General features: G+C 39.5%; 1 protein-coding gene across 13 annotated transcripts in view; it reads left to right on the forward strand.

Annotated features, from left to right (window-relative positions):
- The window catches only part of WBP4 (WW domain binding protein 4), a 46,553-nt gene that overhangs the window by 30,090 nt on the left and 2,513 nt on the right, over positions 1-13,950 (forward strand). Inside the window, exons 10-12 of one of the 13 annotated variants that reach the window (XM_090024901.1) lie at positions 823-9,583; positions 10,567-10,644; positions 13,448-13,611. In XM_090024901.1, coding sequence (XP_089881027.1) covers positions 823-1,030 — 208 coding nt within the window. In that variant the 3' untranslated portion in view covers positions 1,031-9,583; positions 10,567-10,644; positions 13,448-13,611. Of the gene's footprint in view, positions 1-822; positions 13,612-13,950 lie in introns of all 13 variants that reach the window. The other 12 variants (XM_090024944.1, XM_090024918.1, XM_090024963.1 and 9 more) reach the window with 12 other exon arrangements.

Raw genomic sequence — 13,950 nt, forward strand, 5'->3', positions numbered from 1 at the left:
AAGAAAAATATTTTTCATTCAAAAGCTTGTGTAACTCTATCCCAACTATGCAGTTGGTCCAATAAAAGATATCACCCTAAGAAAACCTTGTTGCCTTTCACACAGTTCCTGGACCATCACGGCTGTAACATTGCTCTAACATTACCATCTGTAAACAGTATCATGTGCACTGCATGGTAGAAATGATGTACCAAATAAATTATTTTCTTTGCCTCAGGGAACTTGCTGTTGCACCGCAAGAGCTGGAATTGTGCAGAAATGCTGTAGTGCTTGATTATTGCAGTGTTTCTTGGGTAATAGGTATAAGACTTACTACCAAACCAGGCTTACTACCTGCAGCTTGAGGTGACGTCAGTGGCAGAGATAGCCACTTGGCTCCTTGAGTTCAACTCTTCTGGCCCATTGGCTAAACTTACTAAGCACATGCCAAGTATGGTGTTTTTATGTCCCATTCCTACAAACTGTTAAACATACACTTAACTTTATGCCTGAGTAGCTAAACAAATACTGACTTTTATAGGATTACTTGCATGAGTAAAATTTTGAATTTGATTGATTGTTTTCACTGAGGGTTGTGTTTGTTATGTTTTATGTCCAATGTGCCAGCTTAACTAGAGGAGGTAAAATATTAACTTTTTCTCCATATTTACCATATTCATGTAATTACAAAGATGAGCAAGTAGACTTTGTCCAGCTCATACGTTTTCAATACAATTTGCAAAGCTGTTTTGAAAATAAAGTTCAGACCCTGTTGTCTGCATTCCACATTGCTGGTCTTGATCTTGTCAAGTAACTTTTCTTTATTTCTAACTCTGCTTCTAGTGAAAAAGTGGACCTAGAACTTCCTACTATGGATAGTGACCATCTACCTCCTCCAGTGCTAGAAGTTCCAGAGGACGCAAAAGTGATATTTAAAGAAAAAATAGTCACATCCCTTGGAGACCTGTCAGAAGGGATATCGACCTTCAGAAAGAGAAGATTTGAAAATGGAAAATCTAGAAACTTAAGACAAAGGACAAGTGACCAGTAATACTTTAGCAAATCGTTTTAGTTGTTTAAAGTAAAGAGAGTCAGCATAAATATTTTAATGACCTTTTTTAAAGAAAATGTTAGTTAGGAATTAAGAATTTATAGTTATTGAAATGTGTTGGCTGTGAATTGTAATATTTGTTTTATTTTGATTTCCGTGTGATTACATTTTGTTTTCTGAATGGAAGTTTATATTGTATTAGTCATGCAATATGTTATATACGTTTACTTTTTATTTCAACTGTATGATCTGAATTCAGTTTGCTTAATGTCTCTTTAGAATTTTTTTGTATAATTTGACTCCCTTCTTAGCTAAATAGAAATATAGCAATGTACAACTTGGACAAATTTGGTATAGAATTTGTATGTGTACACAAAAAGTGAATAAACAACAATGAGCTACTGCCAATGGTTTTCAAACTGAAGTACGCATACCCCCAGGGTTGTAAGTACTCTGCTAAGGGGTACACGTCTAAATTTGGATAATGGCAATGGAGCTTCCAATTGACCAGTGCATGGTGAATAACGGCATTGCTGTGCATTGTCATCAGTATTGACATTGATCTTAAGGAATGAATATGCAATATTTTGCAGGTGAAGGGGTACACAGCCAAAAGTTTGAAAACCACAGCATAGAATCAAGCTCTAACATTGCATATGCAGAGTAGCCTTTCAGCTAATGAATAGAAGTTACTGTGCCTCTGTGCTTTGATTTAATGGTTGTTAAACTGCACGTGATGATCATTCATTAATTGCAAGCAGAGATTGAGATTTTCCAAAGTCAAGTTTAGAGGGTTTAGTCATGCATATAACTAATCCTTTCAAGAAAGAGTTTCAAAGTTTTTGAAAAATCTTAACCAGTGTTTTAGTTTGAGCTCATGGAATGTATTACTATATATATATGATAACTATATTACAAGTGTACAGAAGATTCAGACCTTGTCCTCATTAATAAGTTTGTCAAAATACCAGTACTGGAAACATCTTTAGTTGCAGACCTCTTTCTTTAACATCCTCTCCATCATGTTTTTATAATATAGTTGTCTCCCCTTGAATTTTCATCTATTTACATATTTAATTTCTTTTCTCCATTCCTTGTTTTCTTTGTAAGCCAGGACTGGTCTTACTCTGACTCCATAAATGTGTCTTGTAGGTAGAAACATGCTCCAATACCCAGCACTATTTAAGTAGCTGTTGCTTGTTTAAAGTGTTTAGATGAGTGCACTATGTAGGTGCAGACAGTGCCAAGTCACTGATTGCAAAAAAAAAAGAAAGTCCCCAAGTGTGGTCTAAAAGCAACAATAGTTAACTAATCATAGCAGCTGAAGGGGAAAAAACCAAGTGCACAGTTGATTCCAACATGTGCAAGAATTTTGGAACAGGAAATTAGAAGAATAGTAAACATAGCTGGCGGCAGGACTCTTACAGAGTTCTTTAGGTACCTGTCTGCCAGAAGTCCGCAATTTAAATGATTAAACATTTTAAGGTTAGAGTCCTAAAATTCACAATTAGAGTTCATTTTTCAAATGATGAAATTGTCTTTGTTTAGTGTCAATGAAAATCTGTAGGCTGAAAAAGGAGATGGTGGTACACAGTGCTTTCATAACTATTGGCTGTGTTCTTCTGATGTAAATCTAATGATCGACTAGTGTCTTCCACTGTAATGTAGAGTCCCCACTTCTAACTTTTGTTCTAACGAAGTTATTCTGTGCCCAAATACAGTGCGAGATACTTCCTAAGTGCCAGTCCTGTGGAAGTTTTGACTAAGCAAGGAGAGCAGAACTAGAACTGACCCATAGTACAGCAGAGATTTAATTCTTTTTTACAGTTCTGTGGCATCTTTTGGAGGTACAGAAAGAAATTAAGTGAATGGAAGTTAGATGAGCACCTTGCCGGGGTCATCTGACCCCGGTGCTCTTTCCTGCCAAGGCAGGGGGTCAGACTAGATGATCTACCTAGGTCCCTTCCGACTCTAGCTACTATGAAACTATGAAACTATGAATGGTTCTCAGCCTTTTTAGACTCAAGGTATGCGCTCTTAGTTTTGACTCATTCTTTGACTACAGAAAAATAATAAAGTAATTTTGTTGCAGAGAACTGAGAGACCACAATGGGCCAGAATATTTTTAACACCATGGTTTCCTATTTGAAATCTCTGCATTTATCTTATGAATCATGTTTGCATACCTTTGCCTCAAATCATCCTGGGTGGGAATCCTTGAATTAAGTAATCAAGTACTTAGTCAACTGTGTTATTTACATTGCATTAAGCAGGATAAGAATGAAATGTTTCTTCCAGTATGTGTTCTGGGAGAAATGTCAAGGGACTCCTTAATTTCCATCCAGAGACCATCATTTAGAGGTCCCACACTTCAATATGTTCACTGAATGCCTCCTTAGTCATAGGAAAAAGTAATAGTTATCTTCGTTCAACACTACAATAATCAGTAGTAAAGAGCATGTGGAAACATAGGACTGGAAAGGACCTCCCCGCATGGCCAAGTCCAGTCTATATAACATTCATAAATGTATTGGGTTAGGGTTTTTTGCTCCCCATTGCTCCACTTGTGAGACTGCTCCAGTTCCCCAGTAACCTAATAGACAAGATCTTCTTTGACTTTTCAGTACAAACTTATTCATGGCCATTTTATATCCAGTTATTCTTATGTTTACATTTTCAGTAACCTAAATAGTTCTTCTCCCTCCCTGCTGTTTACCCCTGATGTGTTTATAGGCAAAAGTCATATACTCCCTCAACACCTTCATATGATAAGATCTCCATTCCTCTAACAATCCTAGTAGTCCTTCTCTGCACCTGTTTCATTTGAAATTATCCTTTTTGAAGGTGAGATTTTACCAGTACTTTTTACAAGAGTAATAATACTTTCTTCTCCTGGGAATACCTCCACTGATACATCCTACAGTTGCATTTGCCTCTTTTGGGGCTTCACTGTATTGACAGCCAAGTCATTTTGTGATCATATAGTATACCCAGGTCCTTCTCTTCCTCAGCTATTTCCCAGTGATGAGTTCCCAGATTATAGTATAAATTTTTGTAAGTAGGTCCCCATCTTGTCCTACTGAATTACATCCCATTCCTCTATACTCAGTCCTCAAGGTTAACCAGTTTCTATACCAGCCCTATTCTGTAATGACTGTATTCTCCACCATATTCATCCTTATTGTACCAGGGTAATTAATGTAAATGTTTAACAAGATTGCTTCCAAGACTGATCCTTGAGGAAGTCCACTGTTAAACTCCCACCAGCTAATACTACTACTTTCATCACTACCTGTTACAATCTCCCCTTTAGTCCATTCCTTTCCCAGTTCCTAATTCCTGTACTAAACTCCCCCATTTCCCATCTCAACTACTAATTTCTAATAATAACTAATAATTGGTACAGTGTATCAAAGACTTTACTGAAGCCCCTGCACACAGGATTTGCAGTATTTTCTTTGTCTAGAAAATCTGTTGCTTTATCAAAAAAAAACTATCAGCATGGTCTGGCACAGTCTACCTCATTGCATTTCATCCTGCTTTCCATTTACCTCCTTGTACTGTATTTAATTATTTTTCCCTACAAAATTCATTTTAAAGCTTTGCAAACCATCAAGGTCCAGATAATAGGCTTGAAGTTACCTGAATCGTTCTTTTTTTCTCTCCTGCTTTTTGGATATAAATACTCCATTTGGTTTTCTCTGATCCTTGTCTGGATTTGATGCATGTATTAAAAACACTTGCTCTAAAAGTCTCTACTACTTTTAGAATTTTGTAATGGAGAGTGTCCAGATTCATATTCCTCTCCCTGTCATGAGTACATTAAGCTCTTTGACTTCAGCTTCTACTTCAGTTGTGCTAATTTCCATGTCAAATTTCTGATTCCCATTAGTAATCCTGCCTTTGCTCCTTTGTTAATCAGCACCTTTACTGAAAACTGAAGCAAATGATTCATTTAGGTTTTTAGACCATGCTTTACTGAATAACACTCTACTTCTTTCCTTGTTCTCTCTCTTTTACTTAAAGTTAGCAGGGGAGGAGGTTTTGCTGTTAGTTTTAATATCCTTGTTGAGGTCGAACTTCGCTTAACTTCTGACAATTTTGCTTTATCCTTATACACTCTGATGCAGCTTTATTTTTTTGATCATTCCTTATAGACTTTCTTCTTAATCCTCTTTCTTTTTTGAGGTAGTTATTTATCTGGTTAGGTCTGGAGCCTGTTAAGGAGATAAGCTTACTGGAACTTGTTTCTTTGAGGAGCTGCCATATAAGGTTATCAGAAACCAAAGGCCTTTGTAACATGTTGGGTTTAACAGATAAACTAAAAGCAGCATTACCCTCTTATAACGGGAAAACGGATTAGATGTTTTCTATTCACCATGATTCATTATGGCTGCTTTCACGAGGTACAGTTCTGTGATTGACTCTAAAACCTATGTTCCTCTTATAAAATACATCTGTTTTGAATTCTGCCCTATACTAAAAAATATTTAAATTATTATCAGCATTTTGTAGTATAACCTGGGCTGTTTATAAAGTTGGTTCATATTTAAATATTGTAGCTTCTAGACCACATGAACATTTTTCTTTCTTTTGTACCTATGCTAAATATTTTCTTTCTTGTATAGAAGGGTTACCTTATGTAAGAAATACCATGAGCTAGGGTCCTAAGGTGATGCACTACAGGTGCTAATAGCATATCCTGCTGATATGGTAGGACAGTGGGGGCCAACCTTTGTGGCAGGTGTGCTACAAATTAGTTTTAACACCTTCCCCAAATGTCACTCTGATCTGCCTCCCCTGCCCAATCTGCTGCTCTGCTTTCTGCTCCCCTTTGCTCCTTGTCTGATCTATTCTGCTTTTTGCTTCCTTCCCTGTGCTCCCTGCCTGAATTGCTGCTTTGTTTCCTGCTGTTGCACTGCATATTTCCCTCTCTGATCTGTGTGTCATGCACAAAAGCTACCCTCTGTGCTACTTGTGGCAATTGTGCTGCCGGTTGGCCACCCCTGTATTGGAACATGTTCTCTGCATTGATAAAGAAATCCCTTTCTCTGTTTGTTGCTTAGTAAGTTTAATGCTGTTGACTCGCCAGAAAATCCCCATGTGCAAAATAGTTAATCTCTGCCTATCTTAATTTTTCTTTAAATTGAACTTAGTCAACAAGTTATAACTTGTTGAGCAAAGTGGTTTTGGATTATTGTTTGGTCAGCAAACCATGAACATTTATTTCTGATCTGTTTTCTCATCGCCCAGTATGTTTTGCCTTCCCTTATATTATTTGCCTGCCTATACTGTAAGCTCCTAGAGCTCCTTATTGTAAGCACCTTGAAGACAAGTCGTGGGTTTTGTACAGTATCATAGACAGTATCACCATTAGCAAAGATTGTAGGAGAGACAAAGACATGGTATGGTCTGGCAGATACTATCATGGGACTTGGTGTCTGCTTTTGATTTCCTCTATGACCCTGGGCTAGTTACTCCACTACATGTATTCCCCCTTTTATCTGCAGTGTCTGTTTAGATCAGGGGTCAGCAACCTAAGGCCCACAGGCCAAATGCAGTCTATGGAGTAACTCTATCTAGCCCTCAAACTAGGGCTTCTGCAACATTTTTTGTGTGGGGAAGAAAGTGGCAGCTGATTTGACAGGGCCTGTTTACTTTGGACTGAGCTGGATTATTTCAACCCACCACTCCTTAAACATAGATTCTTTGTCTAGGTAGTGAGAGTTCAGCTCTGTAAAACACAACAATTATTTGTACAACAGGGTCTGATCTTGGTTGCAGCCTCTAGAGGTTAATATGATACCAGCCCTAGATCTGAAGACACATTTGAAAGTCTTGGCATTTGAAAGCCAAGCTTTCCTGATCTGGAGGACTATTTGATTTTGATCTGTTGTAGAGAGAAATTTGTGCTGCAAACCAAGATCCAAATTGTAATACTCAGATTTAGTGCTTGGGGTCAGGCCTTTCTTGGGTCATGATATAGGCTTGAATTCAATATACTTTTGTGAAGTTCTCTAAAAAACATCACTAATCCCAGGAGCATTTAAGTTGCCTTTTCTAATGCATGTTTGGATGTTTCATAGCTTTCTAGGGCAGGGAATAAAAAATATATACATTGTTGTTCAAATCAATTTTTCTTCCTTCCTCAGTTAACTACTAACTTTTTGTAACCATTACTCATATCATTCAGATCATCAGCATCACCCTTGAACTGCCTTTTTAAATCTACATATTACCAACTGTGCCACCTTGCCAGTGTACAACTTTACCTCAACTGTGCAGAGATCTTCCTTGATATCCTTTCATTGACTGTTATCATTCCCAGCTCTCCAGATACCAGCATATGCTGCAGGCAGGTGCCACTTCTCCCTCGTGGACAGAAGCACAACTTCACCCATTCTCAAACATTGCTTAATAGTTTCAAAATTGATTTCAAATGCTTTTTGATTCAATTTATCATTTCCCTCTTTGTTAGTGCAGAAGCTGCCATCTTAGTAGCTCCTGCCATCTACAGCTGCCTTTCTGTGTTTGTCTCATCAGCATCTACCTCTTGATTCCTCTGCCTGATAATTAGATTTTGAATTGTATATTCTTCTCTGTGATTATTGAAACTCTGTAAAGCATTTTTGGAATATAGTCTAAAAACCTTGCTATACAAAAATAAACCACTAATGCATTGTAAATAAAGTAAATTGTCTCCATAAATCTGATCTGTCAGGTGTAGTCATCATTTGCAGTTTTCAGAAAAAATGTGTTGTCAGGCAAGTTTATTGGTATGGTAAATGTAGAAATACTGGTATTCTGTATATTGATGTTACATATTCTGGCAAAAATTATACATTCTATTTTATTAGTGAAAGACTGTTTGCAATAAAAACTAATGATACAATGAGGAAGAATGGAGCAGTCAGAAATTATTTATTTGTCCTATATACATTGTTTGCAAAGTTAAACAGTCATCTTTATTTCAACAGTTTCTTTCAAATACAGAACAATGTCAGCTACTGAAGGGAAATTTATATGAAAGTGCTGAATACAGCCTAAGAGGTAAACCAGCTGCAATTCTCTTAACTCATGTAGTTCAACATTTTTATAGCTACCAAGGAGATTTAGATGCACATGTTCCATTTAAAGGTTAGTCTAATTCTAAATATGAACTAAAAGCCTTGTTTATTATAAAAATTCTTTTCTTTTCTGGGTTTGTTTTGAAACTTGTGTTTATCATTATAGTGTTAAAGCACCTTGGAAAATTAGGGTTGCAAGGGACCTCAGGATGTCATCTAGTCCAGCCTCCTGCTTAAAGCAGGACCACCCACAACTAGATCATCAAGGATGGAAAGTCCACCATCTCTCTGGGTAACCTGTTCCAGTGTTTTACTACCCTCCTAGTTAGAAAATTTTTCCTGATATCCAACCTAAACTTCCCTTGCCACAACTTGAGACCATTGCTCCTTTTTCTATCATCTGCTACCACTGGAAACAGTCTAGCTCAGGGACGGGCAGTTATTTCAGGCGGAAGGCCACTTACTGAGTTTTGGCAAGCCATAGAGGGCTGCATGACAGGCAGCCAGGGACAGCTAAATATTAATTTTCTAAATTTTTTAGGGGCCCAGTGGGCCAGATAAAATGGCCTGGTGGGCTGCGGGCCACATTTTGCCCACCCCTGGTCTAGCTCTATCCTCTTTGGAACTACCCTTCAGGTAGTTGAATGCTCCTATTAAATCCCTCCCCCAGTCTTCTCTTCTACAGACAAAATTAGCCCAGTTCCCTCAGCCTCTCCTCAGAAGTTATGTGCGCCAGCCCCCTCACCATTTTCATTGTCCTCCACTGGGCTCTCTCCAATTTGTCTGCATCCTTTCTGTAGGGGGTGGACAACCCCGGACACAATAGTCTAGATGTGGCCTCAGCCATACCAATAAGAAGGAAATAATCATTGCCCTCGATCTGCTGGCAACACTCCTACTAATTCAGCCTAGTATGCCTTTAGCCTTCACAACAATGGTGTACTGTTGGCTCATAGTCAGCTTATTGTCCATTGTAACCCCCACATCCTTTTCTGCAGAGCAGCTGCTTAGCTAGTTGGTCCCCAGCCTGTGCATTACCTTCCAGTAACCCATCAAGCAGTTAACTAGAAATTGCTTCATTCAGTGCACCAGTCATGAGTAACAAATGACCTTGAGTTAAGAATTTAAAATTTAACTATTTTACAAGAACAGGGTTATGGTTTGTTGTAGCTACTACTTAGCAACATTCAAGGTATATCTGAAATGACTTTTTCAGGTAAGCAGATTGTCCTCAAGTTATCTTCACAGATACTGAAAAAAAAACAACCCTCATTAACATTAAGGTAAAAATTATTAAAGAATAGGCACATGTAAATAGATGTTATTGCATTGCTTTTAAAATAGATATATATTGCAGTAAACTTGATTGAAAAATTATTTTTCAGAGAGCCAAGCAACGTTACAGAAGTATACAAAGAGGCAGAAAAAGAAGGTAAGATCTGATCAAACAGCTCTCCACATATGAAAAAGATTGACCTCTCACATTGTAAGTAGGAAATTATTCCTGGCTTTAATTGTATTTATGTCAAATTTTGGAAACATTCATAGACATGGCATTGCTAAAGACACTGATCAACACAGACAAATAAAACAAAGATAAAAGCTTTGTTTTTGTAAAATGTAAAGTTATTGTGTTCCTATTCCAAGTGAATTAATTAATTTATTGTTTCAGGTGTATAAATCTCTCCATTGTATTTTGTAGATGATAAATGAAGATAAGATTTTCTGTCTTTATAGGAGAAAGAAAATCTGTATTTCTACTCTCTTACCTGTGACTTCATTAACCTTAATAATCTCTTTTATATGTCAGTCTTTCTCCATAAACCATGTTTAATAATTTCCATATAAGAAGTATATCTAATTCAACAATGCTATATGAAAGTACATCTGGATGACCAGTTTGATGAGAAATCATAGATTTTAATGTCCCTTAGTGTCACTCCCGCTGTCCAGCTTAAGAAAATATTGTCCTAGTTCAGTAGCCAGGACAAGAGTATGATAATATATGGTCTGAATGAAAGAAGCAGACTAGATCAGTGATTCAAATATACATTTCATTGGCTAGATGTACACTTCTCTTATTTTCCTCTTAGATCTTACAAGTGAACACCTAAGAATTTATCAGATTGCCTTTCTGAAGGCTCCTCATCAGGGTTTCCTTCACAAGTTTCCTCCATCACAGCATAGGATACACTCAGATTTCCATAGTAATGAGATTCCCTTTTCTTTGACAACCCTCTTTGTTGGGACATGATGGTAATATCCTCTGCCCATTTGTGTCTCTTGGCTTTCCCAAGTCAGGATGATGAGCCAATACAAAATTGAATAGTAAATGCTGTAAGCATTTAGAAGCCATTATTATAGATACTTCTGGAAAAAATGTCTCTCTCATAATTCCTGTGGAAATGTATCATTGCATTATTTCCACCTGAAAATACTTGCTTATCTTTCTCATTGCCACCCTGACAGCTGCTATATTAAAAGTAAAGAAGTTTGCCAGATGCTCAAGTGGAATCTACATTAAAAATGCCAAATAAAGCCCAAGAGGTAAACAAAATGTCCAGTTCTTCAGATAAGTTGTTTATTTTGTTTTGGATGGAAATGTCTCTCAAAGACTTCAGACAGCCAGCACTTCAGAAACTAAGTGTGTCAAAGGGGCATAAAAACTTCCAGAAGCAACAACCTACTTCACCTATGAAAGCTCATACTTCTCTGAACCAGGTAGTTGTGCTGCCCCACTCCACCTTCTGCCTGAGTTCAGACTAGCACAGCTAGCTTCCCCTCTCTACCATACAGTATTTCAAAGAAGTGAATTGTTGAGCTTTTTTTTAAGTTAAATTGTGGGTGATACCAGTCTGTTCCAAACTCATGCATTTGTAGTTCCCAGAAATAGAAAATAGTTCTTTGAAAGCTTTAATGCTGTCTCAAGTGAAGTGGGGGTAACACAAATCACAAACAAGCAACTTAAGAAGACTAGCTTATGCTAATTAGAATATGTACTTTTTAATACATAGTAATATTGACACTCCTCTTAATTCTCATAGAAATTGCTTTTGGAAACTGCAAACAAACCTGATACTGTACTGAAAGTTGTTTTTTATTTATTTATAGTACACTAACATCCAATGGGTAAGTAGGTAATGTAAAGATATGAAGAGAAAGCCCTTTCTCTAAAAGAGTTTCATTCTAAGAAGAAATGCAAACAGGATCAGCATTATAAGTCTTAAGGGAAGATAACCCCAATACAAGAGACAGGAGTACTCCCATGGCAAAGAGCCAGCCTCTGACTCCTACCTTAGAATATGAAGCTTGGTCAAGGGAAAGAAAATGAGATCTGGGTTCATATAAATGTCCTGTGTAGCAGGCAGTTTAACTTGGTAGAGTCCAGAATGAGGTGAGTGCAGAAGTGCTTCCCATCTAATCTATGTTGCCCTTGAGAACCTTTGCTTGTGGCCAGAGGAAATTGAAAAGTTAAAAGATGAGACTGATGCATTGTTGCCCACAGTATTTTACTTTCTCAGTGCTGCCCAGAAGTTGGCAAAGATTGGAGACTACTGGCTTAAAGGATAGGTACTCAAAAAGATGTGGGATAAATGCAGTTTATTGGTTGGTTCCACAGTTTCCTATACTTATTACACCTCTGCATGTGGCATTCATGCACTTTAGCATGCATGTATTTCATGCACGTGCATTTTCTCCTTCAGTATTGCTATAGTTTGTATTCTGACTTCATGCAATCAGGGATTGCGACAAGATCAGAGCACCATGACAACCCCTGGTGGCCTCTCGCCCTGGCCCCTACTCCAGCTCGCCAGGGTACCCTCCTTTTCTACCTTTGCTGCCACATCTAGATGTTATTTATAAGGTTTTTGGAAGCTGCTCCCAGAACAAGCCCAGTCTAGCTCCACCTTGCGCCTCGGATGCTACACAGTGGCCCTGCTGGGCCCTATTAGTGCTTCAAGTCACCAGTTGGTTTGTGGGCTATTCATGGCCTCCTTCCACCCCTGTGGCCTCAGATGTTACTAGAAGTTGTCCACTGGGACCTCTGGTCTATCCATCAAACATTCCCATCAGCCTGGCAAGCCCCAGGCCCTGGCAAGTCTCTTCTTTACCTGAGCCCCTGGCTTAGCTTCCTCCCCTTCCACCAGGCTTTGGTCCTCACATGCCTCCTATGGGTTTTGTCTCACTGCTGCAGCCTTAGTTCTCCACCCCCCTCTGCTAGCTTTCCAGGGTCCCTGACCCAGGCTCGGGGGCTTTAGTTTATTCACAGGCCTCTGGGTCCCCAACCCCAGGGTAGGTTGCCAGATACAGGCTGAAGTGGAAAGGGCTAAGGCCAATCTCATTACACCAGCCTTAGCCCCCTGGGCCCTGACCCCAGGCAAGGCTGCCTGATACTGAGTGGCCTTCAGGGCCTCCACACCTCCCCTGTAGCCATAATCTGGTCCTACAGTTAGCCTAATTAGAACATAAACACAAACGCAATGGCTATACAACAAACTTCTTCCCACACTGGGTCATTACTTTCCTGTAAGCTATAAGCTGCCCTCAGCTCCTTCCTTGCAGCTTTCTGGGATAGCTTGGGTGCCAGTCAGTCCATCTCCTGCAGCCATCTTGCTCAGAAGCTCCTCTCCCTGCAACTGCTGGGCCACACCTGGTTTTAGCCACTAGTCTTATGTGACTCCAGAGCCCCACTTCTTCCTGTCAAGTGGCTCTCCAGCCACCCACAGAGGTTTCCACTTTGACCTGGTAGCCAGCCTGCTCTCCTTTGCTGCAGCTTAGCCCACCTGCTTGCAGATTCGACTTCTGGGCTGCCTACATGTCTGCCCTTAGCTGCTTACTGTAGGGGGGGACCTACATGGGGCAGCTAGCTCCTGGATAGTTACTCTCCATGGTTAGCTTCTGTCCCTGTTGCTTCTGGCCTGCTTGCTTCATAGCAGCTAGCTTTTGCCCAGCTGCCAGCCCCACACAGCATACTTAGCCTGCTGCTGCAGCTTCCCTTTCAAACAGTGGTGCTCAATCTTTTTGTCCCACAGAGGGCAAAAGAGGGCATGGCCTACTCTGCCCTAGCTCTGCAGGAGGGAAGGAGGTGTGGCCCAGCCTGGCCCTGAAGGGAGAGGAGGGAAGGGGGTGTGGGCCAGCACTGACCCACACAGGTTGCAGGGAGAGGGAGCATGGCCTGGTCCCAAATGCATCTTGCGGGTGGGGATTTGGAAGCAGAGGACAGTGGCATGCCAAATTTCCTGACCCTACATTGTGCTAGGAAATGTGCCTATAACAAAAAGGTGATCTATTGTTTTGCTGTTGTAATACATATTTGCTATAAATAAATGTGAGCTTGTTTGATTACCAGGATGCTGTGATTAACCTGAAATCAGTCAGAGAACTGGGAAAGCAACTGGGTTTTGAATGGACGATTGTTGCTAACGAGTTAGGATTCAGCAGAGCAGAAATAAGCCAGTTTCACTTAGCTACCATAGAAAAGAAGATACAAGCACAGAAAATGCTGGAATGCTGGTAAGTTGCTTGAAGTGAGAAAAAAGTGCAGTTCCCCAATAAATTAGTTTCAGTTGTTGTTTTACACTCCGAGGGAAGATGGCTCTGACCTATATGGCTGTGGTTAAGAGGATTATCTTCTTCCCCAGTGAATGTTTACCTCGTATTTGTTGCAGCCTTCCCAGTATCCTGCTGTATAGAAAACCATTCTTCAAGCAAACTCAGTCACTGGGTCCCATATACTACCAAGCTAGGAACCGGGTAGGAACTGTTTCTAGCTCTGTGATATCAAGACATTCTCCCAAGCTGAGATTTCTTGTGTGACATCTTTTGGCATGTGGGACTTTGCCACCCTAAACC

The sequence above is a fragment of the Crocodylus siamensis genome, chromosome 1, assembly GCF_052110815.1.
Source record: "Crocodylus siamensis isolate JL-2025a chromosome 1, ASM5211081v1, whole genome shotgun sequence".
Taxonomy (NCBI): Eukaryota; Metazoa; Chordata; order Crocodylia; family Crocodylidae; genus Crocodylus; species Crocodylus siamensis.